Here is a 27,211-nt window from a genome sequence, read left to right as displayed (position 1 = left end):
AAAGGAGAAAGAAGACAGAACATTACCAGTAGGCCACTGCCTTGTAGGCAATACATAGATTGATAGAAATGTGTTCATTTAAGATGTAAGAGCTAGCTAAGAATATACCTGAGTCATTGGCTAAACAGTATTGTAATTAATATAGTTTCTGTGTGATTATTTGGGTATAGGCAGCCAAAAAACAAAAGCACAATCTCTGCCTACACTGTTTTATCTGAAATAACATTCCAGTCCCTAAAACTGAACATTTACCTTTTGAAGAGGACAATTTGGATGCCAAGATGCTATTGCGATTATTGTTACATCCATATCTGTGTCTACAAGACCTTCAATGACAACATCATTTATTTGTATTTTTAATTTTGATTTTTGCTCATTTATAGAAGTTTGCCAAACATATTTACTTCATGGTTTATCCTAAACATTTTTGTTCTCTCTTTTATAGTTGTTCTATCATCCAAAGCAGTATGGTTTCTTACAATAGGCATTAGGTTCTTTAATTGCTCTGGGAAAGAGTTTCCTCCACAATGACAGAAAACAACTAAACCAGAATTGGCATAGGGGCTTGTGAAAGCCCCTCAAGGCATTTTCTGATGGCAAAGGATTATCTTGACTGTCCCTTATTGATCTACATTCATTAGTCCAATGCCTGCCCTTGCCACACCTTCTGCATAATCCAGAAGGGAGTTGTGTTCTGAATGCATTATGCTTCAAAAAAAAAACCATTGTTTCTAGGAATGCCTTGTTTATGATCACTTTTAAGGTGACCTTGTTTATTGCAATTGAAACATTTGACATTTTTATTTTTCTTCAAACCTCTGGAAAACATCTCTGCTATCCAAGCATCATCATGGTCATGAGATTCAATACTGATTGTATCTTGGATCCGTTCTTCCAAGAGTGCTGATCTTGACTTTAATGACTTAATTACCCTGTTGTATTGTGCATTAGCATTCTCAAAAGTCAGAGATTCAATTATTATTTGTCTAGCGTCTGAATTTAGTATCATTCTATTTACTGTTAATGCCAATCTTTGATGTGGGATTCCTCTCTGTATGCTGTGAATATGTTTTATTACCTTTGGTTAATAAAGAATCTGTTTAGCCAATGGTTTAGCAGAGTAAAGCCAAGTGGGAGATCTGAACAGAGATATATAGAGAGAATAGGCAGAGTCAAGGAGATGCCATGTAGCTGCTGAAGGAGAAAGACTCTGGAATGGCAACACCTTATGTTAGCCATAGCTTTGTGATGATACATAGATTAATAGAAATGGGTTAATTTAAGATGAAAGAGCTGTCTAGAGAGATAACTAAGCCATTGGTCAAATATTATTATAACTAATAAAGTTTCTGGGTGATTATTCAGGTCTGGCCAGCCAGGAAATGAATGAGCAGTCTTTGCTCACAAATCTTTGTAAGAAATCAGTTAAGGATTCTTTTGGGCCTTGTACGACTTTAGAAAGTGACTCAATTTTCTTTCCTACTTCTTCAATTCTGTCCCAAGCATTCAAAGCTACTGCATGGCATAAAGTCAGGGTGTGGCCATCATATAGAGATTGCTTTTATACATTAGCATAATCTCATCTCAAAGAAGTTGGTCTTATGAGATTTCCATACCTCTGTCCCTACTTTGTTGTTCAATGTTCTTAGCTTTATCTTTCCATCAAGTCCTCCATTGTAATTGAGGGCTAGGCTCCAAAACTGCTGTAACCAAGTCTCTCCAGTATGGAGAGATAATTCTATTATGAGTTGACCAAGAGTTTAACATCTGCTTCACAAAAGGTGACTGCATGCCATCTGAGGCTACTGCTTCCTTGAATCTCCTTAAATAAAACATTTGCACAGGATTCCAGTGAGTGCTTAAACAGTCTTGGGGACTTCTGCCTTTTGGCAGTTCCTGTAAGGTGACTGGATGTATTAAGTTTGGTTATTTGAAAACCTTAGGTGTTCCTCTCTAACCTTACAATGAAATGCTGAAATTGATTCTCCTTTAAATTCTTCTTTCTGGATCTGAATATCTCTTATCAAAATAATTAATATTATGACAATACCAGTTAGGTTGATTATCCCTTCATTTCATTGATTTAATTCTTTCAATTTTAAATCATGCATTGCATAATCATACAGAGACCTAACTCTCTCCATTGTAATAGTGTTTCCCCCCCTTTTTTTAAAAACTCTCTCTTTTAACTAATTCCTCCCTTTAAGAAATACCAATTTTCTCACCAAATTTGCTGGCAGTGATGATGAAGATGTGAAGCTGACTTCTGCTGAGTAGAACAGTAGACATCTGAGTGGGTTTCAAGGCAGATCTCTAGTTTGGCAGCAGCCGGAGAAGTGGGGTTCAGGGAAAGCCCACAATCCACCAGGAGAAAAGAAAAGAAAACCCTAGCTGACAGGCTGCTGACTACGGCCGCGTGTAGCTCTGGTCTGTGCCATTGGCTGCAAAGCCACGGGCAAGCAGCTTTTTTATGAATTCGTGTCCTAAAGTCGGGAGCCAGATGTATCACGAGTTCTAATCAGTCTTAATAATAAAAACCCAGAGTCAGATATTAGGGTGTGAAAGCTGAAAGATCAGAGAAGCAAATCAGCCAGAAATCCTCAAACCAAGTCTCAGACTGAATGTGCTGAGCTCCTGTCTCCTCCCACCTTTTATACCTCTCACCACCCAGCCATATTCCTTCCTGTCTCCACCTCCCTAGTGCTGGTATTAAAGGTTTGTACCACCACTGTCTGTCCTCTATTTTAGCTAATAGCTAACTCCACACTCTGGTCTTCAGGCAAGGTTTATTTGTTAGATCACAAAGAAAATATTACCACATATATGCAATACAATGAAAAAATTTACACATGTACCTAATTATTTTGTGGTGGCAGGAACTTGAACTCAAGGCCATGCACATGTTAGATAATGCTCTCCCACTAAGCTATATCCCTGGTGTATCTAATAAGTCTTTTATTTATATTCCTATGGTACCACCACTCAGATCAAGTAGCAGATCAATCAACCTACAAAGTTCCCTTTTGTCCCCTTCCAGTAAATCTCTGTCCCATTAGAGGTAAGAATTTTTAAACTAATTTCTGGTATCATAAGCTTATTTTTGTCAATTTTTGAACATCTTATAAACAGAATATGTAACATGCACTCTTTTGTGTTACCCTAAAAATGTGATGCAGCAAACGGACCACTCTTGGTTATGATACAATGAATGAACTGCTTGGTTATAACTTCATCCTGCAGAGATAGGGTTCTGATGACCAGCAGCCACCGCCAGTTAGAAATGACTTCATTCATTCATCCAGCAGCTCCACAAAAACCTTCAGAGGTGTGAAAACTCTGAAAGGTTCCAGAAACTCGGTAACAACAAGAATCCCATTTTTCAGTTTTAAAAATGGATAAAATTTGACTATAGACAAGCCTCCAAAGAAAATAGACAAACGACAAATAAGCAAATGAAAATGTTTAACTTCTGGGGGGACTGGTGAAGTGAAGTATAAATCAAAATCATAGTGAAGGATCTGGGCAAACAGCTCATGGAAAATGCAAGCATAGGACTTAAGTTTTACTTTCCGGCACCCATGGAAAAGGCCCAGAGAAACTGTTTGCACCTGTAATCCTGGTGCTGCGGAGGCAGAAAGGCAATTCCCTCGGGCTTCATGTCTAGATAGTTTTGTAGAGTGGGTTCCAGGGTCAGTGGGAAACTATCTTTAAAAAAAAAGACAGAGAGTGATAAAGTAAGAAACTCAGCTTCTATGCTACACACACCACACACACGCAATGCACAAATTAGTGCTCATGTGCACAGCCACAATCACAATGAGAAACTGCCTGAAATATAGCTCACTTGCTAGTGTGCTTGACTAGTATTCATGAAGGAATCTCTGAGACTGATCCCCAGCACAGCAAACACCTGTAATCCCAGTACCCAGGAGGTGGAGGCAGAAGAATCAGAAGTTTGAAGTCAGCCTAGACTACGTGAGATACTGTCTCAAAAGGGGGGGAGGGGGCAGAAAATAACAACTGTCAGCAAGGACATGGAGGACTAGGAATCCTTATGTATTATGAGTGGGACCGTAACTGTGGAAAACAGCCTGACAATTCCTCAAAAAGTTAAATATGGGATTATTACATGATTATTAGCACTTCCATCCAATTTAAGATATTTATCCAGAAGGAAAAAAGTGGGCTTGAAAAGATCTCTGTACACTCATGCTCATGGTTGTTATGACAACCAAAAATGGAAGCACTTCACGTGTCCTTCCGCAGATGAAGAATGAGCAGAGTGTGGCTTATATTGTGAAACATTGCTCAGCCTTGAAAAAGAAGAGGCTACAAAGATAATGTGTGCTTGACATAAAGCCTTAAATTCAATTCCCAGCACAAAAAAGAAAAGAAAAAAAATAAAGTTTGATACATACCACAGGGCTGGAGAGATGGCTCAGTGGTTAAGAGCATTGCCTGCTCTTCCAAAGGTCCTGAGTTCAATTCCCAGCAACCATATAGTGGCTCACAACCATCTATAATGGGGTCTGGTGCCCTCTTCTGGCCTGCAGGCATACACACAGATAGAATATTGTATATATAACAAATAAAATAAATAAAAAAAGAAAAAAGATACATGCCACAGTGTAGCTGAACCTTGATTTTATACCAAGTGAAAGAAGCTTAAAAGAACAAATATTGTGTTCCTCTAATTGAGGAAGCACAGTCAGTTCACAAGGACAGAAAGTAGATTACTGGTTCTAAGAAGCTGGAAGAAGTGGGGCTCTAGAAGCCTTTCATGAGTGCAGGGCTCCCGTTACTGAAGGGTGATTATGTGGCTCTCTCTCTCTCTCTCTCTCTCTCTCCTCTCTCTCTCTCTCGCTCTCGCTCTCTCTCTCTCTCTCTCTCTCTCTCTCTCACACACACACACACACACACACACACACACACACACAGAGAGAGAGAGAGAGAGAGAGAGACTGATATCATCAACCTCCACCTTTAAGACAGGGTCTCACTGTGTAGCCCTGGCTGGCCTGGAACCTGCAGAACTCTCTGCCTATCTCTACCTCCCAAGTACTGGGATAACAGGTGCTCGCCACCATACCTGACACCAACTCACTCTTTATTATTGCATTGTTATTATTTCAAGTATATGTATATTGTGTGGGGGGGGGGGGTACAGTGCCCACAGAGGCCAAAAGAGGGCATGGAGTTGCTGTTACAAGTAGTTACAGGCCACAGGATGTGGGTGCTGGGAAACAAATTCTGCTCCTCTGAAGAACAATGAACATTTCTAACTGCTGAGTCCTCTTTCCAGCCTCCCACAAAAACAAACAAACAAACAACAAAGCCTCTTAATTTCATTTTTTTCTCTTAATTACACTTTAAAACTGCACTTTAGAAAATTTATTTCACAGGGCTGGAGACGTGGCCCAACAGTTAAACACTGACTGATCTTCCAGAGGACCCAGGTTCAATTCCCAGCACCCACATGGTAGCTTACAACTGTCTTTGACTATAGTTCCAGGGGACCTGACACCCTTACAAAGGAAAAACACCAATGCACATAAAAATAACATTTAAAAAATTATTTTGCATGTACGTGTGTCTGTATGTGTGGGGTCATGCTTGTGTGAAAGGGTGTGTGTGGAGATGAGAGGACGACTTTGTGGAGCTGGTTCTCTCCTTCTACCTTGTGGGTCCAGAGAACAAACTCAAGTTATCAGGTTCGGGAGCAGGCCTTTACCTGCTGAGCATCTCACCAGCCCCTAGTTTTTGTTTTTGTTTCTGTTTTGAAAGTCTCATGTAGCTCAGGCTAGCCTCAAACTTGCTATGTAGCTGATGACTTTGAACTTCTGAACCTACTACATCTACCTCGTAAATACTGGGATTACAGGCATGAACTACCATCCCTGGTTTTGATCATCCTATTTTTAATTTGTTGTTCATCTCTTTAAACTAAAGTTGATGGATTTTCAGGATGTCCAAGGGTGCAGGGAGTGGAGGAGATAGGGAGCCACTTTGTAGGCAGAGACTGCTCGTTCGTTTCCCGACTGCTCAGATCCAAAAACATCACACAGAAACCACATTAATTACAACACATTACATTGGCCAATGATTTAGGCATGTTTCCAGCTATCTCTTACACCTTGAATTAACCCAGTTCCATTAATCTATGTATTAGCCTGAGGCTGTGGCTTCCTGGTAAGGATCTGGTGTCTGTCTCCTTCTGCAGCTACGTGGCATCTCCTTGACTCCTCCTACTATCTTTATATATCTCTGTTCAGATTTCCCACTTGGCTTTACTATGCTAAGCCATTGGCTGAAACAGATTTTTTTATTAACCAATAGTAATAAAACATATTCACAGTATGCAGAGGGGAATCCCATATCACCACTTCAGCATCTGTGTAGGTAGCAGGATTATAAATACTTCTTGTCCAGGGGAAGGCAGCAGAGGAACAAAGCAGGCCATGAGTTTATTGGTGATTATCCAGGAGGACGGTTACAGGGTCAGGACTGAAGCCGAAGCACTCAAGGCAGATTCTACGTCTTCTACCTTTTAGCTACGTGGCATCAGGAAGATCCACCCTCCTGTACAGGTGAGGGAGAGCCAAAAGGAGACAAATCACGTGTCCTGCACGGCCCAGGGTATTCTCTCTTTTCTCTTGTTTGTGAATGATGTATGTGTACATGTATGCATGTATGTGGAGGCTAGAGGTTGAGGAAGGGTGTCTCCTCAAGTGCTGTCTTACCTGTGTGTTACACGAGAGTGCGGGTGCATGCAAAAAAAATGAATTTGGGATTTAATTGAAATCAGGAAATGACAGCCAGCAATAAATCTGCATCTTGTGTGAGGGAAAAAACAAAACAAAACAACAACAACAAAAAAAAACAAATGGGGTTCAAGCAGCAACATCTCACTGTTTTCAGGGTTCTCCATAAAAAGGCCAAATGATAAGGCCTATATGTTTAGTTGCCACCTAAGTGGGCACCATTCACTGGGCAAACATTGCAGTGTTAATTCATTGATAGGTAACTCATTGACCAATAGGTGGCAGTAAAGGGCCTTGATACACAGACAAATGGAGGCGTGCCTCCTGAAGGGAAGGATTACTTTGTATAAAATTTATATATAAATGCTTAACGTGGGCAAACAGTGGAAGAAAGAATTAAAAATGGAAGAATTAGAGTGGTCACTACATGGTGACCTCCCTGAAAGTAGGTGATCTTAGAATTCAAAGATCAGGTTTTTTTTTTTTAATATTTATTTATTTATTATGTATACAATATTCTGTCGTGTGTGCCTGCAGGCCAGAAGAGGGCACCAGACCTCATTACAGATGGTTGTGGGCCACCATGTGGTTGCTGGGAATTGAACTCAGGACCTTTGGAAGAGCAGGCAATGCTCTTAACCTCTGAGCCATCTCTCCAGCCCAAAGATCAGTTTTTAAATATCCTGAAATTTAAAACTAAAAAAATAAAATAAAATAAATTTATTTTAGGTGTGTGTTTTCCCTGCATGTATGTATTTGGATCTCATTCATTCAGTGTTCGTGGAGGCCAGAAGAGAGCAGCAAATTCCTTGGAACTGCAATTACAGATAGTTATGAGCCTTTGTGTGGGTGCTGAGAACCAAATCCAGGTTTTCTGCAAGAGCAACCAGTGATCTAAACCCCTGAGCCATCTCTCCAGTTCCCTGAAAAATTTAAACTTCAAATAGCAAATAATACAAAGGCATCAAAGTGTACAAATCATAAATCTGATGAGTCTTCACAAAAGGCACATGTCTAATCAGCACGTATGTGAAGAAATAAAATACTGGCTGGGGAGACTGCGCAGCAAGCAAAGGTGCCTACTACCAAGCCTGAACCTGAGCTCCATCTCTGGGACCATCCAGGAGAAGGAAAGAACCAACTTCTGCATGACAGCGCCTGAGCAGGAATGTACGCACGCACGCACGCACACACACACACACACGCACATTTAGAAAGAGGAGAGGAGAGAGAGAAAGAGTTAGGGAGATGGAGGAAGGGGAGAGAAAAGATGAGCATGAACATGCATTATGAGCACCATAAAAGCCCTCTCAAGTCACCTTCTAGAAATTACTAGGACTCTCTTTGGGATAAACAGCATTCTGACTTCTCACTCCACAGACTAGGCTTCGCAGTTCGGCTTCATATTCTGTAAATGCAACCACACAGAATGGAGTCTCTGAATCTGGCTTCTTTTGCTCAGTCTTTATATTTTTAAGATTCGTCTATGCTGTTGCACATAGTTGTAATTTACTCCATCTCGTTGCTGGGTAGCATTTTACTATGTGGATATAATATAGTTTCTCTGTTCTGTGGCTGCTGACTGCATTTGAGTTTTTCACTTTAAGGGTATTTTGGGTTTGTTGTGTTTTGTTTTTGTTTAAGACAGTGTCTCATGCCGGGCGGTGGTGGTGGGAGGCAGAGACAGGCGGATCTCTGTGAGTTCAAGACCAGCCTGGTCTACAAGAGCTAGTTCCAGGACAGGAACCAAAAGCTGCAGAGAAACCCTGTCTCGAAAAATCAAAAAAAAAAAAAAAAAAAAAAAAAAGACAGTGTCTCACTATATAGCTCCAGCTGGCTCAGAACTTACTATGTAGTCTAGACTGGCCTCGAACTCACAGAAATCCACCTGCCTTGGCTTCCTAAGAGCTGGGAGGAATATCTGCCCTACTGTTCTCTGAAAGAGCAGGTAGTGCTGCTAACCTGAGACATCTCTCCCTCCCTCCCTCCCTCCCTCAAACAAGGCCTCACTATGTAGCTCTGACTGGCCCAAAACTCACTATGTAGACCAATGTGGCCTCAAACAGAGATCTACTTGCTTCTTCCTCCTAAGTGCTGGGATTAAAGATGTGCACGACTGGTGTGGGAAGTCCTTTTGTATATGTGTCACTTTTATTGGTTAATAAAGAAGCTGTTTTTGGTCAATGGCTTAAAAGAGTAAAGCCAGGCTGAAAGAGATATATAGAGAGAGAGTAGGCGGAGTCAAGAGACACCATGTAGGCACCAGAGGGGAAAGACATGAACTACCAGCTGGAACCTTGCCAGCAAGCCAGAAGCCTCGTGGTAAAATATAAAATAATAGAAATAAAATAATCAATATGCTTAAGCTATTAGCCAAACAGTATTGCAAATAACATAGTTTCTGAGTGATTATTTTGGATCTAAGAGGCCATGAATGAACAAGTGACCTCCACCTACAGACTGGTGCGCCAATGTGGCCAACTAAATCCACTTAAAACCTGAGAGAGTTTGGGAAGAAATTCTAGACACACATACACACACACACAAAAAAAAACCCAGATTTTGACACAGCTTCTTGCTCTGGGGGGGGGGGGGGCATGCAGCAATTCTCTTAAGAGAAGTCTTCCTGATTCAGCAGTAGCAAGAAAAAACAACCAAAACCAAACAAATAAAAAAACTGTGTGGTTTCAAAATGGTGGCTCTTGAGCTGTGCTGCTAGCACAAACTTTGGCTCTTTTCAGGAGACAAAGCATTTAAATGGGTTTGTGAGCAGAGTGCCATAACTTACATAACTTACATAACTTACATAACAACACAGACCTGCTGCGACCTGACCCTGGATCTGGGGCAGAGAGAATGGCTCTCAGGCAGGGAACATGTTTCTGCCATGTTGGACTGGGAAGAGCCAACAGGCAGTACCATGGAGTTGGTCCTAGCCATGGCTGCTTAGCATTAAAAAAAGCTGCTTCTGGTCAGAAAATAATTACAGATACACAATAAAGATAGATTCAGATAAAAAAAGACCTCTAAGTGGGTCACAGTGTTGGATAAATGTACATAGGCTTGGGAGAGAAAAGAAAAAGAATATAGACAGTTACAAAAAGAAGTAAATGGTTTTTAAAAAAGGTAAAGTCTTTAGAGAGACAGAGTACAGACAGTCATAAATTAAGGGAATAAAGAAAAATAAGCCACTTAAAGATGGAATATACACAGAGATTCTGGATTATATGTAATATTGTGTTTAAATTATTTGACTGTGAAGGAGCTAACAACAGAGAGACATTTCATAGTATGGGTTGCTAAGCTAAACCAACATATATATTTTAAAGGTATATTGACTTCAAAATTTGAGTCTAAGGATATGTTGCTTTGGAAAAGAGATTCTTCTTTTGTTTTCACAGAAGATGGTGGATTCCTTCCAGACTAATGTCATTTGATGGACCAAGACCTCCTGAAAGGTCGCCGTGAATATCCACCCCACAAATTACTTCATCCAACAAAAAGCAGGAAGCAATTTGGAGAGAACTATGCCCAAATTCCTAAATATTGTTTATAAATGTTTGTTTACATTTATATGTTATAGATATGAATACTTTGCATTGGTATGGATCTTGGTTTATTGATACAAATTTTAGATTAATTTTGTTTTATATATTTTTGCTCTTGATTAAAGTATTGTGTTTGTGCAGCTCATTTAAAAATGTAATGTAAAGCCGGGCGGTGGTGGTGCACGCCTTTAATCCCAGCACTCGGGAGGCAGAGGCAGGTGAGTTCGAGGCCAGCCTGGTCTACAAGAGCTAGTTCCAGGACCCAAAAAGCTACGGAGAAACCCTGTCTCGAAAATAAAAAAAAAAAGTAATGTAAATTAAGAAATACAGGTTACCAGGTGGTGGTGGCACATGCCTTTAATCCCAGCACTTGGGAGGCAGAGGCAGGCAGATTTTTGAGTTCGAGGCCAGCCTGGTCTAAAAGAGCAAGTTCCAGGACAGGCACCCAAAACTACAGAGGAACCCTGTCTCAAAAATCCAAAAAAAAAAAAAATTAAAAAGTTATTTTAAAAAAGAAAGAAATACAGGTTAATAGTCATCTATAATAGTAAAGCTTGTGGTCATGTTAGTTAGGTTTTCTAAATGTACAGAGATATATTTCAGATGGGTAGGGATTCTTCAAATCTTTCAGAAACCTTCAGAATATGGCATTTAAAATGTTTTAAGAACTTAGGACTTTTCATGACAATGAGACACAACTGCTCTTGGCAGCACCAATAACTTCAAGAGGAAGATGGTCATCGAAGAGGCTCCTTATGAATGGAGTTGGTTAGCCATTTGGGCAAGAAACTGCTATTGCCTGGACTGCTTGATGGTATGCTGTATGAACTGGACATTCAGGATCCACAGAAAAATGACTGCTTAACTTGCCTAAAGGTGAGATGGACCTTTGGGGTTCCTGCTTCATGAAAGAATCTGCCAGACATTCTGCAGGACACAGAAGGAAGTGACTGACAAACTGCCAATATAGGCGGAACTGTCTTTGAAATTTCCTGCTTTATGGAAAAGTCTGCCGGACACTTTGGGCCTGTAGGCTAAAGAAGGATGCCCCAACAGTACAGAAGAACTTTGGGTGACTGTCCAGGCAGCAAGATGTCTCTGTCAATTCTAGAGTTTTGGAAGTTGCTTATAATGCACTTCCTGTTAACTTAGGTAATAATGCATTCTTTTGGGGTCTTTGACAGAGTTGAAGAATAGATAGTTATAATTATAGTTTTCCTTAGCGATGATAAAAGATAAAGTAGATATAAATATTTTAACTGTAATTCTTGCTTGATACCTGTTTTGATATATGTAATTTTACTATGTTAAAGTTAAAACCTTCCTTTTCATTTAAACAGAAAAGGGGTAATGGTGTGGGAGGTCCTTTTGTATATGTGTTGCTTTACTGGTTAATAAAAAAGCTGTTTTCAGCTAATGACTTAACAAAGTAAAAACGTGCTGAAAGAGATATATAGAGAGAGTAGGCAGAGTCAGGAGACACCATGTAGCCATCAGAGGGGAAATACACTAGCTGCCAGCTAGAACCTTGCCAGTAGGCCACAAGCCTTATAGTAAAATATAAAATAATGGAAATGGGTTAATGCTAGATGTAAGAACTAGCTAGCAATATGCTTAAGCTTTTGGCCAAACAGTATTGCAAATGATATAGTTTCTGAGTGATTATTTCAGGTCTAAGCAGCTGGGAACGAACGAGTGGCCTCCGCCCATTCATGGCCACATCAGGCCTCTAAACTTTTTATATTTTATTTACATGAGATATTTTTCCTCATTCCTTATTTTTTGACCTCTTTGTATTTTTGAATCTGAAGTATGTCTTTTTATAGACACTGAACTGCTGGATTTTATTTTTCTATCCAGTCTGATGAGGTTCCTTGATCAGATTGTTTTATCCATTCACATTTAATGTAACTGTTTGACAGTATTGGGGCTCAAGCCCAGAACTTCTTGAATAACTGGGCAAGTGCTTTGCTACAGAACTACATCCTTGGCCCCATTCCCATTTATTTATTGACTTCTTGCATCTTTGAATGATGTAACTGGCCCAAATAATTTTCTTCCTCTTGTGGAAATATCTCTGAATTAAAAAATTTCTAAGAATCTGGCCTATAGAATTGATTAGTGCAATAATTTAAAATGCTCCCTAATATTAAGCAAGGGTCAAGAGATCCTGAAATAGCTGACCTCACTTGGTAGAGTGCTTACCTAGCACATACGAAATCCTAAATTTAGCTCCCAGAACCACATAAACAAGGTGTGGTGGCACAAGACTGTAATCTAAGCTCTTGGGAGACAGAGACAGGAGGACAGAAGTTCAAGGTTGTCCAAACTGCACAGTAAGTTTGAGGCCGGCCTGGGACACTACCTCAAAAAAATGGTAAGGGAAATACCAAAAATTAATAGGCAAGTACTTTTAACCTTATGTTATTTGAGGCTCAGAGACTATTGTGACATTCTTCAAAGTTCCAAGTTTCTTATTTTATTTCATAATTAGTCTTAATATGAGGCAAAATTTCCAAGTTTCTTATGCTATTACAAGACAGTACGGTGTAAATCAAATGAAAGCGGTTAGGAATAGATCTTAGAGAACGCTGACCTTGTCTTTTTCATTAGTGTCTCCAGTTCCATGGGCAATGCATGACAGTGTAAACTCATACTAACTTTAATGGAATCAAATTTAGTGCTCCACATGCTTCATATACTAAATAATAAAGGGGGCTTTCCCTTCCTTCCTTCCTACCTTTCTTCCTTCCTTTCTTCAATTTTTTTGAGGGCACTTGCTATGTAGCCCAGGCTGGCCTTAAAGTTATGATCCTTCTGTCTCAGTCTTCAATATACTAGGACAGTATTGAAACAAACTTCCTAAATCATCACAATTTCATTCAAGCTAATATTCAAGAATCTTAGCTGGATGCAGTAGCTCATACCTATAATCCAAGCTTTTAGGAGGCCATGGAAGAGGACTGCTGTGAGCTCTTTCTAGCAGCAGAGGAAGTGGGGAAAGGGTGGCATTTGTGAAAATATAGTTCCATTTTTACTTTTTAAATATAATCTATAAATGTGCAGAAGGAAGTTGGAGGAATATGTGCTGAGTTATTGACAGTGCTAGTCTTGCAAAGTGAGTTCTTTAGGAGGACAGATAAGCTATAGTATACATTTCTGAAATACTTGACTTTGAAAAATTATTACATCTGTCACGTGCATTCGAGGCATAGTATAGCGCTCACTGTGTTGATATTGTACCTTAACTTCTCTGTATCATTAGCTTGTTTTATATTTTGTGGTGGTGGAGTTTGAACCCAGGACTTTGTGCATGTTGGGGAAGTGCTCTACCACTAAGCCACTTCCCACTGCCCAGCATCTCTCACCTTACTTAATGTTTGTCTTGTTTAGGACTGAAATCTAGGTCGGGAGAGATGGCTCGGCTGTTAAAGGCTAGGCTCACAACCAAAAATATAAGGGCTGAAGTCTAGTGCCTGAAATATAGTGACTAATAAGACACACATGTGGTGGTTTGAATGTGAATGGCCTCCACAGGCTCATCTGCTTGAATACTTAGTCTCCAGTTGGTGGAACTGTTTGGGAGCATCAGGTGTGGTTAGAGGAGTTGTGTTACTGGAAATGGGCTTTGAGATTTCAAAAAAAATCTCCCAGCAATTCCTGGTGTTCTATCTTCTACCTGCAAATCAAGATGTGTGATCTCAGCTGCTGCTTCAGCCACCTGTGGGCATTCCACCACTCTGACATCATAGACGCTAACCCTCTGGAACCATAAGCTCAGTTAAATGCTTTCTTTTTAAGTTGTCTTGACCATGGTGTTTCATCACAGCAATAAAAGTAATTGATGCAGCTCGTACAAGTGACATTATCTATGAAAGATACTTGTCTGTTGTGTGAAATATTACCGTTCATAACGAATAGCTCACCCAGTAGTTGTGAAATTGGTTAAGAACACAAGTTGTAGAATCAGACATCCTGAGACTAAACCCATGTTCTTTCTGTTTGATAAGAAACTTTGGACAAGTCCTTTAAACGACTTTTTGCCCACATCCCACCAATAAGGGTAATAGTATCCATACCTAATTCATGAGGTTTGTGGCAAAGATTAGGCAAGATCACCTCCATAAAGGGCTTGGCATTAAATGCTTGACAGATATCTACAACAAAAGTTGTTATTATTTTTTTTTATTACCAGTACAAGTTTTGGAAACACAACCCCTACAAAGTTGATTCCAGGTTGTCCTTGTGTCACAGGCCTCTGAGACAGGGTGAGCCAAGGTTTCCTCTCTCACTTCCACTTCCAACCCCACATGTTTGAGCACTTGGTCCCTAGCTGGGCATGCCTTGACATTTTTGGAGGTTATAGAACCCTTGGGGAGGCGGGGTAGGATCTAGCTGGAGGAAAAGGATCTCTGGAGAATAAGGCTTGAGGTTTAATTACTGACCCCGTCATTCCAGTGTTGTCTCTACTTTCTGATCTACCCAGGTGTAAGCAAGCTTCCCTGCCATAGCTCAGAGCTGTTCTGTTGTCATGCTCCCCTGCCTAAGGGATGAGATTCCCTCGAACTGCGAGCCAAATGAAATCCTTTCTGCCTTAAGTTGCATCTCAGGTGTTCTATCAAAGCAATGAGAAAGCAATCACATCAGTTAGACAGAGATCAAGCCAGAGTCATGGTTAAGCAATATTCTTTCTTTAATTCCCTTTTGCAAATGGAAGCCCCTAAGCTGATACCCACCCCCACCCCTACCCGACTGCCTGGGAACCTTCAAATGCAAGGCCCTTGTCTCAACCTGGTGGAAGGGGACAATTACCTCTCCCTATGATGGCCTATTTTAAAAAATCCTAGTCACTTAAGAAATGGGGCCAGGTGCAGGAGCTAGAAGACAAGGCCTAGGTCAGACCAGTCTGAAGGTGTCAGGGTTGTGAGACCCTTGAGAAGGGTTTGCAAGCACATCCCTAAGCTCAAGGGCAGCATGGCTGTGAGAGGAGAAGAGACAGACAGACAGTCTGACTCCTCAAGGTCCTGCCTGCCTGGTCATGAACACTGACGTCACCATTACCACCAAAAGCCTCCAGTTAGAGAATTTTCCAGTTACTCTGGGATAGGGTTTGCTAAGCATCCCCTCTGGCCCCTGATCTGAGGCATCCGTGGGGTCCCCCTGAGACCAACCCTGGGAGAAAGAGGGACTCTAGGAACATGCAAAGGCGGGGAGCAGAGATCCCGCCCACCCCAAGGCTCTACAGGATGGTGGCTCCAGCTGCATCTGGGCTCCGAGGGTCCTTTACACCGATGATGAAGTTGTTGGTTCTCCGACTTCCGTGGACCCAGGATAAGACATCTACCTTCTCCACATGGTGACCCCTGGCTTCCAGGAATTCAATCTCTTCCTCGGTGAACTCACCTGGAAACCATCCCCCCCAGCAAACATGCTTTTAGAGCACTGACTCAGGAACCTTATGATTAGATCTGACTCAGTCTGGACTATTTCCACAGCAGGAACAGTGTGATTTTGCATAAACTGCTTTACTTCAGTGGGTCTCCTTGTCCTCCTGCACGAAATGGGGGATTATAGAGAACCCACTATATAAGGATTAAAGGAGATGATACACAGGAAGTACCGAGCTCGGAGCCTTGCATACAGCCAGTGATCAATGACAGGCAATCACTCTTTTTGTTTGTTTTTTTACAGACAAGGTCTCTCAATTATGTAGCTCCAGCCGTCCTGGAACTTGCTATGTAGACCAGGGCTAGCCTCAAACTCAGAGATCTGCCTGCCTCTGCCTCCTGAATGCCGGGATTAAAAGAATGCACCCCCACACCCAGCCTTCGCACTCATTCTTAATAACGGCAAAAGGCCTGGACCCTATCTCCAAGTGTCATCACGGCTTGTGTGGGTTACTGCACGATCTATTTAATGGTCATTCGCCCGGTCCTGCCTTCTTTACAGCGTCACGCACTGGACAAAGGCATCTTTCTCCCACTCTCTGATAGGAATAAAATAAAAATAAAATTCAAAGTTCACCTCTACGGCCCACCACCAGCTGGGACCCCAGTCCCTCCCTAGTCTTCTGACTTTCTTCTGTTCTCCACCTTGTTTAACTCGCTTCCAGCTATACTGCACCCTTGCTGTCTCTTAAGGACAAGGCCCTTGTCCCTGCTAGCACTCCATTTTGGAATGCTTTCCCCTGGTTGTCACAAAGTTGGCTCCTTTACTTCATTCCTGCCAAAGTCATCTCTTTGAGAATCTCACTGTTATCTGGAATATCAGTCTCTGCCAGGTCTTCCTTCTTTCCTTCCTCCCTCCTCCCTCCCTCCCTCCCTCTCTCCCTTCCTTCCTTTTTTTCCCCTTTGAAATAGGGGTCTCATGTAGCCCTGGCTGACCTCAGACTCCCTATGTCCCTACTAGTGGAGATACCCCTGAACTTCTTCTGATCCTCCTGCCTCTACTACCAGAGTTCTGGAATTCAGGGCAGCACAAGCTTCAGTTTATATGGTACTGGAATAGAGCCTAGGGCCTCATGTACTCTGGGCAAGCACTCTACCAACGGTGATACATCTATAGGCATATCCGGCCATTTTCTTTGGTTTTGTTTGAGACAGAGTCTCACTGTGTATCTTTTGCTGGTCTGGAAGTTGCCATGTAGACCAGGCTAGCCTTGAACTCACAGAGCGTTGCCTGCTTCTACCGCTCAAGTGCTGGGATTAAAGGCATGTGCCACTGCACCCGGTACCCCCTGCTTTTCCCACAAAGTATTCACTATTATTCCTACTGATTGGCTGCAACCCTCTCCTTAATTTAAGTTTTTTAAAAGGCAGGTTGTCTTGTTAGTGATTGCTTCCTAGTGCTTACAGAAGGTCAGCACACTGTAAAACTTAAGTCTATGTTTGCAAGATTATAGTTGCTTCACCTCTGGTTTGAGTTCAGGTTTTCATCATCTCCCGCCTTGGGCCATATCCCACGTGCTTCGCTAGACTTATGTTCTCCTCTCTTTAATCCACCTTCCCTTCCCAAAGCAAATCAGGCCATAAGTCTCTCCCCAGTTGAGTGCTTCTTAACTTAGACCTCAACAAACAGTCTAGTTTATGTCACTTCCCTTGTTCCTTTATAAAGATTTGGTCTCCTTATGTCCCCAGACAGGATGATTTTAAGTGGTTCTTAAGAAAAAGCATTATTATTTATTTACTTATTAATTTTTTAACAGAGTCTGTTATGTAGCTCTGGCTGTCCTGGAACTCACTCTGTAGACCAGGTTGACCTCAAATTCACAGAGATCTACCAACCTCTGCTTCCTAAGTGCTAGGATTAAAGATATGCACCCTCTAGCTTGGCCGCTAAAACGCCATATTACTATAGTATTAAATCACATCAGAAATCTATTTCCTTTGTGGTTCACTTTTCATCCTTTTGATTATGGCAAGGAGCAAGCTTTAGGCTGGTCTCTAATATTTCCTGAACTCTTTCACAGTGAGAATGATCCTCCAGACCTTCTGTAGACAACACCACCTAACAATAACCTAAACATATTTGACTTCTAAATAACTATTCAGGATCTATTTGTTGCAATTGATATCATTTTCCTATTTGTGATTTGGGTTTAAATTCAAACTACACTTAGTTTTTAAAAAGGGGAGCGGGGAAGATGGCTGGAGCGATAGCTCGGTGGTTAAGAGCATTGGTTGCTTTTTCAAAGGACTCAGGTTCAATCCCAGCACCCACATGACAGCTCACAATGGTCTGTAACTCCAACTCTAGGGGATTCGAAAACTCTCATACAGACATACATGCAGACAAAATACAAATGCACAAACAAAATAGGTCATTAGAAAAAGGAAGTTCATCTATAGAGATTATGCACAGTGTGGCACGGAGTTTGTGTAAAGTCACAAAGGGGCTAGGCAAATTCAGAAGTTTGGAAGCAGCTGGCCCTACTGATGCTTTCCCACGCCATTCTTTCTGGGTTCTTCATAGATTGTTCCTCCTGTCCAGAAAGTCATTTATCACTACATGCTGAATTCCCCACTCCTAATCCAGTCAGTCACCACCTCCTCAGTGAAACCTTACGAAGTCACTTGCTGGTAAATTTTTAACTAGTTTATAGCCACTGTGAGCTTCTTTATCTGCAAAATAGTGATGATACTGACCGAGCAAAGACTGTCTCCATCAATCCTGGATCCTCTTTGAACTAGCCGAGTAGATTATAATAAAAACTACTCAAAAGTGCGGTGTTTTCCTATTTATAAAACTAAACCATGTTCAAAATGAAGCTTTTGTTGTTGGGACAACTCTGTCTCCTCACCATAAGCTGCTGAGGTCGTGATCTTGTCCCTGCTCTCCTCTCTGATCCTAGCATATCCTCATTCATCTTGATCTCTTTTTATCTCTTAAAAAGCACGAAGTCCAATTCTGCTCTGAGTTCTCTGCACTTGTTCTTCGTCTACAAAGCTCTGCCCCAGTTTCTGGCATGGTAGGGGCTTTCTCATTCTTCAGATCTTGGCTTAGATGTCACCTAAGAGAAGCCTCCCCTGATCCCTGAAGGTCTAGTTACATCATGCTGCTCTGATGCAGTGCCTGAGTTTTCCTTTTGCTAGCTTACATTTCTCTGATTATTTTTCCTTCTGCCTGTAAACGCAGTATCCCCGAAGCTGGGGTGCTACTTGACACACAGTAGGTGTTCGTCATACCCCATGGAATGGAAGTTTGCATAACAACAGCTGTTATTTTATAAAGGAGAAAATGAAGTCTCAAGAGTTGAGACACGGATTTCCTAATGTCACAGGAAAGGCCAAGATGGTTCCAATCTCAAGATCTTACAGTAGACCTACAGGAATTTGTCAGGGGAACTCCCCAAAACTTTCGCAAAAAGGAAGTTAGTGCTGGCCAAGGCAGGCAAAGCTTTGGGAGAGCCCTTCTCCACCAACCCCTGTACCCATCCCAGAGGAATTTGTTGCTCTGCACTCACTGTCCACCTGCAGGAGGTTGGACTGCAGGTCTGGATGGAGGCGTCCTCGGGCCAGGCTGTCACTCAGGTTCCGGTTCAACGTCAGGACATTCAGGAGAACCTGTAGGCAGGCGAGGAGAGTTGAGGGAAGGGGCGTCACTAGCATCAGTCTTCTACGGTCTAGCCAGGGGCTTCCGTTTTCCTCTCTGAGAAGGCAGGTTAACAGATAGGATGATTTAGGGATCAACATGGGTAGCTTAGCTTAATGGTCAGGAGTTGGGTACACTCCGGGCCTGAACTTTCTACCCAATGCTACTAACCAAATCAACGTGAGTCAACTTCTTAACCTGCCTGAGCTTCAGTTTCCTCCTCTGTAAAACCAGAACAGTCATTCTGCCCGGAGTTGGAGGAATTAAAGAGGTCAACACACACAGTGCCCAGCGTCTAGCAAGGACGCTGTGATGTTAGATATTGTTTTCTCCACTTCACAGGCGAGGACACTAAGCATCAGGAGGATAAGGATCAAGTGATTTCCCCATTATCACACAGCTGGAGATTATTAGCAGCACTTGGGCTGGAACTCAGGGAAGTCTAGTTCCAGAGCTGTTAACCCAGTTCTATTTTTTTTTTTTTTTGACTTTTCGAGACAGGGTTTCTCCGTGGCTTTTGGTTCCTGTCCTGGAACTAGCTCTTGTAGACCAGGCTGGCCTCGAACTCACAGAGATCCTCCTGCCTCTGCCTCCCGAGTGCTGGGATTAAAGGTGTGTGCCACCACCGCCCGGCCAGTTCTATTATTTTATATTTTACCATGAGGCTTGCGGTTTGTACATCTTGCTTCTTGGGCGTCTACAAGGTGTCTGCCTGACTCCGCCTTCTTTTTCCCTGCATTCAGCTTAGTTTTCTCACCTACCTATATTCTGCCCTGCCACAGGCCAAAGCAGCTTCTTTATTAACCAATGAGAATAAAACATATTTATAGGTTACAGAGGGGAATCCCACAGATTTAGCTCATCACCTGTCAAAAATATGAGTATTGTGTGTGCCAGGTGCTCAAGGCACTCATGGAACTGTCTTCAGGTATTCTGGAGTAGCACGACCTTCCTTTCAAAATAAGAGTCCACTGAGTGCCGGTGGTCTATTCAGATACAGAGCAGGGGATGATGGGACTTGAGGCTTACAGAACACGGGCAGCCCAGATGTTATACTACTTCTGAATTCTACAGCCCGCGATTTCCCAGGAACTTGTGGAGACAGAGATCGTCAGGATCCGATTTTCACTATGAAGACCAGCCCAGAATACCTGTGCCCGGCACAGGACCCGTTCAATGTGGTACGGCTCGTGATTGCTGGGAAAGTGCTAGAAGACAACCCAGAGACGTGTGGGGTACCTGCAGACCACGTCACAGCACGGCTCCTGACTACAAGACTCCTCACGGAGTAAATCTCACCTGGGTCAGGCCACTGAGGCCTCGGGCGGCTCCGTTGGCCCCCAGAGCGAGGTAGGTCCCGCAGAGGCCCTCTGCTGGTCGGACTACAGTGGGCAGCAGGAAAGACAGGGGCCGCTTCCCAGGCTGTACCGAGTTCTCCTGTTGCCAGAGGCAGAGATGAAAAGGGAGATGGAGAGTGGAGCGACACAGGGAAGGGACCAGGTTAGCACCATTCCCACTTCTCTTCTACACGGTCCACAGATTCAGCTCCTGAAAGAGGGGTCCCCTCCTGGCCACAATGTGCTGTAAGAGGAAGTGTTCCTGGAAGACTAGCGTGGTAAGAGAGAGTGAGATGTGGAATCGTTGAGTTTTGGGGTTGGTATGAATGAAAATGGAAAAGACAGTCAAGAAAAATGGTAATGGGGACAGTAGACTTCCCATTGGACCATCTCTGTGTTTTTGCCCTATAGGAAGCTTGCCGGAGTAGAAACGCTGGTCTCCAAGTGGACAGTAATATCTAAATTCCTCCTCCTGGCCCCTCTTTAGTATCCAGCCACAGATCCGAGCGCCATTAGCCCAGCATTATATAATCTTAGCTCTCTAGTGCTAGAAAGAGCTCAAGCCCTAACTGGGGTCAGTTGTCTCATTGCCCAGAGAGGATGCAAGGCTTTTTCCCTAGTCTCACTAAGATCATGACAGAATGGCTCAAGAACTCCTTAGACCCACCAGCCTCCATGTTCCAGATTTAGCAGGGTTTAATAGAAGTTCTTATAGGAAATAGGGGGGAAGAAAGCCCCATGGTGCTGTGTGTCCTACCTAGCCTCAAGGTCCCTGGGAGAGCAGAGAAGCAAGAGCCTACCAGGCTAGGTGCAGAGTGGTTAGCAGTCCTGTTGGGCCAGGAGAAGTCCAGCATCTGGCTGTTGAGAAGGATCCCAGAGGGAGTGATGAGGCCACTACCAAAAGGCCGGTTCAGGGAGCTGGGCAGGTAGAAGTGGGGTTGAGTGAGCTCTGGGGCGCCTTCATCTTTACCCAGCCCCCACCTCCCATCCTGTTTGGAATGATTTCTTGTCACTGGTGCTAAGCCTGAGCTGACATACCTGACCATGGCCACAATGAAGTCATCAGGGCCCATGATCAGCACCTGGGCAGCTGTGGGAGCCCCGTCCAGCTCATAGACAGGCAGGAGTGGGGCAGGGGCTGCCTGAGAGTCACTGATGTGGCCCCGGAAGTTGGCAGCCTCCACCTTGCTGCAAAGGGGGTGGTAGAGGAATGAGAACACAGCAGCTTTGATCACATCCCACCTGTCTGTGACGTTCACGTGGTTCCTGGGTTAGGTCTGCCTGCTTTGCTGGAATAACAAGCCTACAATGGTAGATCGCCCTGCTCACATGTAGGAAACTCCCTTGGTTAAATCTGCCTGCTTTGCTGGAATAATAATAAGCCTATAATGGTAGATCACACTGCTCACACGTAGGAAACTCCCTTGGTTAAATCTGTCTGCTTTGCTGGAATAATAAGCCTACAATGGTAGATTGCACTGCTCACACAAAGAAAACTCACAGGAGAGAACTACCGAACTGAAGCAACTTATTTAGGTGTTTTCAGCAAGCTAGAGTCAGCTTTTTATTTTACTTAATGTTCCAATCAAGCGTCACAGTTATTTGGCTCCTCTCCTTTCTGTGAAAATGCCTGGGGCCCGGTCGATGCTCTGAGATACTTGTTTGGATAAACAAGCTTGCCTGATTTGGCCTAATGTTTGTACTTTGGAGCTAAAGTTCATTTAGAATTTAGTTAGATGGGGCCCATGAGATGGCTCCGTGGGTAAACAAATGTTGCAAAATAGAAAGGACAATGCAGTAATCTCCCTCATCAATCTTAAGTCAACATGGCATGCAGTTTGCTTTCTTCAAGGCTAGCTGCTTTCTGTGCAAGCCTGACGACGTGACCTCTACACACACAACGGCAAGTATACGGCTCTGCAGGCATTCACAAATCACACATCATCCTCATTAAATAAATAAAATAAATATTTAGTTCTGCTTTTCTTTTTTTTTATTTATTTATTATGTATGCAATATTCTGTCTGTATGCCTGAAGGCCAGAAGAGGGCGCCAGACCTCTTTACAGATGGTTGTGAGCCACCATGTGGTTGCTGGGAATTGAACTCAGGACCTTTGGAAGAGCAGGCAATGCTCTTAACCACTGAGCCATCTCTCCAGCCCCCTAAAATAAATATTTAAAAACTGTTTAGTTAGGAGGTTAGAGGGATGGCTCAGTGGTTAAGAGCACTGGTTGCTCTTCTAGAGGACCCAGGTTCAATTCCCAGCATTCACATGGCAGTCCACAATTGTTCGTAACTCCAGTTCCAGGGGATCTGATATCCTCACACAGACATACATGTAAGCCAAACACTAATGCACATAAAATTAAAATAAATCTAATAAAGCAAAACAAACAAAATGTTTAGTTAGAAGCCAGAAGTGGGCCGGCGATGGTGGCCCACGCCCTTTAATCCCAGCACTCGGGAGGCAGAGACAAGGTGGATCTCTGTGGGTTCCAGGTCAGCCTGATCTACAAGGCTGATGACCACACACAGTGAGCTACAGTGCTTTGGGCAGGCAGGAGAAGCTCGATTTTCACCCTTCATCCTTGCTGCTTTGATGCTCTTTAGTTTGCATTGTTCTTATTTTTGCCTTGTTTTGACCAATGATATTAACTTTTGTTTTTTGAGACAGGATCTCTCTTTCTAGCCCTGGCTGACCTGGTACTCACTAGGCAGACTAGGTTAGCCTTACATTCAGAGATCTGTCTGCGCCTGCCCCAGAGTGCTGGGGTTAAAAATGGCTGCCCCCACTATATCCAGCACGATATCAATCTTTGTTATAGTGTGTGTGCATTTGTGTTGTGTGAGGGCACGAGTCTGCCGTGGTGAACACGTGACGCGATGCACACGTGGAGGTCAGAAAACAATCACTGTCCTCACTGTTCACTTTGAGGCAGGCTTGCTGCTGTTTTGTTTTTTCCCCCACTGTTTATGCCAGGGTGGCTTCTGGGAATTCTAGCCCCACCTCAAGAGGTTACTAGAATTACAGACACCCATGCTAGGTTTTTATATGGGTTCTGGGGGTTAGGTCCCCACCCTTGTGCTGAAAGTGATTTTACCCACTGAGTTATTTCCTAGTCTCCATGGCTTTAAATTGACAGATACAATTAGATGTATTTCATACAAAGCAGCTCCCATTGTAGCTCAGGTTGACTTATGACCTAGCTCAGTAACTTACTGTATAGCCCCAGCTGACCTTGAAGTTATGGCGGTCCTCCTGCCTCATCCTCCTGAATGCTGGAATTATAGACACAAGACACCAGCATATTTTGAGGAGGAGGTACTTACACATGGAAGAATGGTCAGATCTCACTAATTAACAACTGTGATAGTCCACAGTTATCATTTTTGTAGTGAAAACACCGAACTCTTTGTATTATTCAAACTGCAGTAGCTCGTCACTAACTCCAGTCACCATGCTATGCAAGAGCTCTCTCAAATTTGTTCCTGCTACTTGCAACTGGGCATCCATCCCTTTCTCTGAAACCTCTGAATCCCAATCTTTTTGCTTTTAAATTATAAGTTGTTCACAACTGAATCCTTAGAGTGGTGTTTGAGTAACAGTACAAATTTACATAAACCATATTTTTGGCTTCTGGTTTTTCTGGAGCTAGACTGTAAGTCAGGTACCATAGCAGTCAAACAATTAACCCATTCTTACCTCTATGGCCAATTAATAAAAACAAATTGCATTTATTGCACATTTACTATGTTGCCAGTTAATGTGCTAAATGCTTTACATGTTTTTCTTTTACTTATTTACAGGTGATTATCATCAAAACCTCACAGAGTGGATACAGATTTGCCAGGGTCCCTGTGGAAACAGACTTAGTGGGTTTAAGTTACTCTCCCAAGTGAGAGCTAGCAAATGGTAAAGTGTAGGTCGCACGGAGGCAGTCTGACCAGAGCCCAGTCTCACCACGGCGTTTCTGGCAAAGACAGAACCACTCAGAAGCCCCACCCACTCCAGCATCTGCACAGAGACTATTTTGTTGCTCTTAGACTTTCCTTTTCTACCCAAAGTGGAGAGCAGCTGTGTCCATATGGGTGAGATCCATGCAGGGGACAAAAAGGGTTCATAAGCAGTTGTGACCAACTCACTGTGCAGACAGGGAAGGCAATGCAGCCAGAGGCACCTGGTGTCACACCGAGTTAGGGTTCAGCTGAAAGGGACTCAAGACTTCACTAGCTGCTTACCTGATCCCTTCTCCCATATCTACCCCGATTTCTGCAGCCCCCAGGGTCATGTCCCAGGACAAACCTCAGCATGTCATCCATGCTCTCAGTGATGGTAGAATCGTAGACAGGATCTCCCAGTCTGCTAGCCAGGGCCAATGCAATCTTCAGGGTCTGAAAACACAGCAGGGATGTGGGAAAGGCTGCTAGGCCCCTCCCAGCACCCAAACTCAGGGGATCCTTATGTTTAAGAAAACTTAAAGGTGTTTCAATCCTGCTCCAAGGAGATCCTCCATTTCCCCACTTCTCGTGGTCCCAGATCCAGGTAAGGTGGAGAGTGGGCCTTACCTCCGCTACCCAGTGAAGCGCCTGCTCACGGGACACCAGGCTGGTAAGGTTGAAACCCTCTAGGATGTTGAGAGCACTGATGAGGGCAGGGCCTGTGTGTGGGGGTGGGGGACTGAGAACCAGGTGGCCTGAAAGGATAGGAAATGACCAGATGGCAGGAGAGGAGTCAAGTCATCTTCATATAGCACATCTTAAACGCATACCCCATCGTTACACACACAGCAATAACCCTTATCAGACGAGGAAACCACTAAGAGGCAAAGCTCACATGCTGGTCAGAGGTGAAGCCAAGCTCAAAATCAGGCCCCAACCCTCTACTCCCTCGGCCAGAGGAGGAAATTAAGGCTTAAGAGCTGTGCTGTACTCGCGTTGGCAGCAAACATATTAAATCTGTGCTCAGAGTCACATTACAGGTCACTGGCAAAGCAGGGATGGGTGAGCGAATGTCCACAGAATCCTTGTTTGCCATGAATCCTTCAATCCCTCCCACAGGCCAGGACCTGTTCAAGGGCCCTGATGGCTCTTCTCAACCTGAAACTTCTTGGGAGTGGCAGCCTTCCCTTCCTACTCTGTAATTTAGTGGCTGGACAGTAAAAGAATAATCACAGCACTGGCGGCATGGAACACTGACATTAACTACCTCATTCGTTGAATCAACCTTATTCTACAGGGGGAGAAACTGAGGCATGAGAAGCAACTGGGCCAGAACTAGAGGAGATCAAGTGAACCTATAGTACCCAAGGCCCTGGACCACTGAGATAACCCAGTGCAGAGAGGGAGAACAGAAGACCTGGTAGTATTCAGTGCCCACTGTGCCCAAGGCCGCTTCCCATACTATCTCATCAGATCCTCATGGGCACCCTGAGATGTGGACGCCATTACTGTCTCCATTTGAAGGAGGGAACCAAGGCTCAGAGTGGGAAGTTCGAGGCAAGAGGTACAGCTGAGGCCCTCCTGTAGGGATAAGTCCCGCCCCTTAGGGGGCGTGTTCGCCTCGGGCTAATGTCTGCCTATAAATTTGGCGAGCAAGCTCTGAGCGCTTGCTTCTGCTTTCCTGGTCTCCGCGGGAACGGTGGTTCTGTAAGTCTATTTCTACATTAAAGCTATATATATATTTTTACACTCTGTCTGCATTCATTTAAGCCGTTACACCCTCCTGACTCTAAGGCTATCTTCTTTCCTCAACGTCAGTTACTACTACCTCTGGTTGAGGAATCAGGAAGACAGGCACCTGGAAATATAAACTCAGAGGAAGCCTCACCCGGGGCTTGGGGTAACCTGTCCTTCCTAGAGTGGAGAGAACCCAAGAACTCCCGAGGGACCCAGAACCCAGCATTGGGGTCAGCAAATATAAACTGCATTCACGCCACAGGTTTGGCTTTCTAAACTTAGGATTGGTTTCTTGAGTCAGGCAGGTTGTTCCCTTCCCTCCCTAGGCCTCAGCTGTCTTTTACTGTCAGTGAGGGACAAGTCTGTGATTGTCTTAACAGGTTGATTCTGCCCTTCCATGAACTTGGGTCTGACAAATTCTTCTTAAGAAGCACAGGTCAATGAGAAGGGAGCTAGCAGACAGGATTGAGGCTATACAGAACCCAAATTAAGAAAACCTCAGCATCTGGGAATGAAACTCAGTAATGGGGAATTCGTCCTCTATTAGAGCCCCAATTCCCAGCACTATATAAAAAAAAAAGCAAATAAATCACAAATCCCCACAAAACAAAAGGTCGTGTTTAGAACCCCAAACTTCCAGGTCTTAGCCATTGGCTATATGCCCCCATACCACATCCTTGTCACTTAGGGTAACTGACCCCATGGTTATTTCCGAAGGTGGCTGGCTCTGGCTGCCTAGGGAATTCATTGCCTCCGTATATCTCCTGTGACATGGAGAGGAGATTCCAGGCCAAAAA

The 27,211-nt window shown here is 43.4% G+C and overlaps 1 protein-coding gene across 3 annotated transcripts in view; it reads right to left on the bottom strand.

The window, feature by feature from the left end:
- Positions 1–14,484: 14,484 nt before the first annotated feature.
- Ggt7 (gamma-glutamyltransferase 7) overlaps positions 14,485–27,211 on the bottom strand; it is a 28,121-nt gene continuing 15,394 nt past the window's right edge. For 2 of the 3 annotated variants that reach the window (XM_041670611.1, XM_041670613.1), the window contains 7 exons: positions 25,305–25,432; positions 25,042–25,130; positions 21,775–21,924; positions 21,537–21,654; positions 20,699–20,836; positions 19,272–19,371; positions 14,485–15,712 (listed from right to left, as the gene is read on the bottom strand). In XM_041670611.1, the coding sequence (XP_041526545.1) occupies positions 15,549–15,712; positions 19,272–19,371; positions 20,699–20,836; positions 21,537–21,654; positions 21,775–21,924; positions 25,042–25,130; positions 25,305–25,432 (887 nt within the window). In that variant the 3' untranslated portion in view covers positions 14,485–15,548. The remainder of the gene's footprint in view (positions 15,713–19,271; positions 19,372–20,698; positions 20,837–21,536; positions 21,655–21,774; positions 21,925–25,041; positions 25,131–25,304; positions 25,433–27,211) is intronic. The other variant, XM_041670614.1, reaches the window with a different exon arrangement.

Source organism: Microtus oregoni, unplaced genomic scaffold (assembly GCF_018167655.1).
Source record: "Microtus oregoni isolate MIOR12 unplaced genomic scaffold, Mior012 000020F_ref0000438, whole genome shotgun sequence".
In the NCBI taxonomy this organism is placed as follows: domain Eukaryota; kingdom Metazoa; phylum Chordata; class Mammalia; order Rodentia; family Cricetidae; genus Microtus; species Microtus oregoni.
The sequence above is the reverse complement of the archived record's forward strand: the minus strand, read 5'-3'. Positions and strand labels throughout refer to the sequence as shown.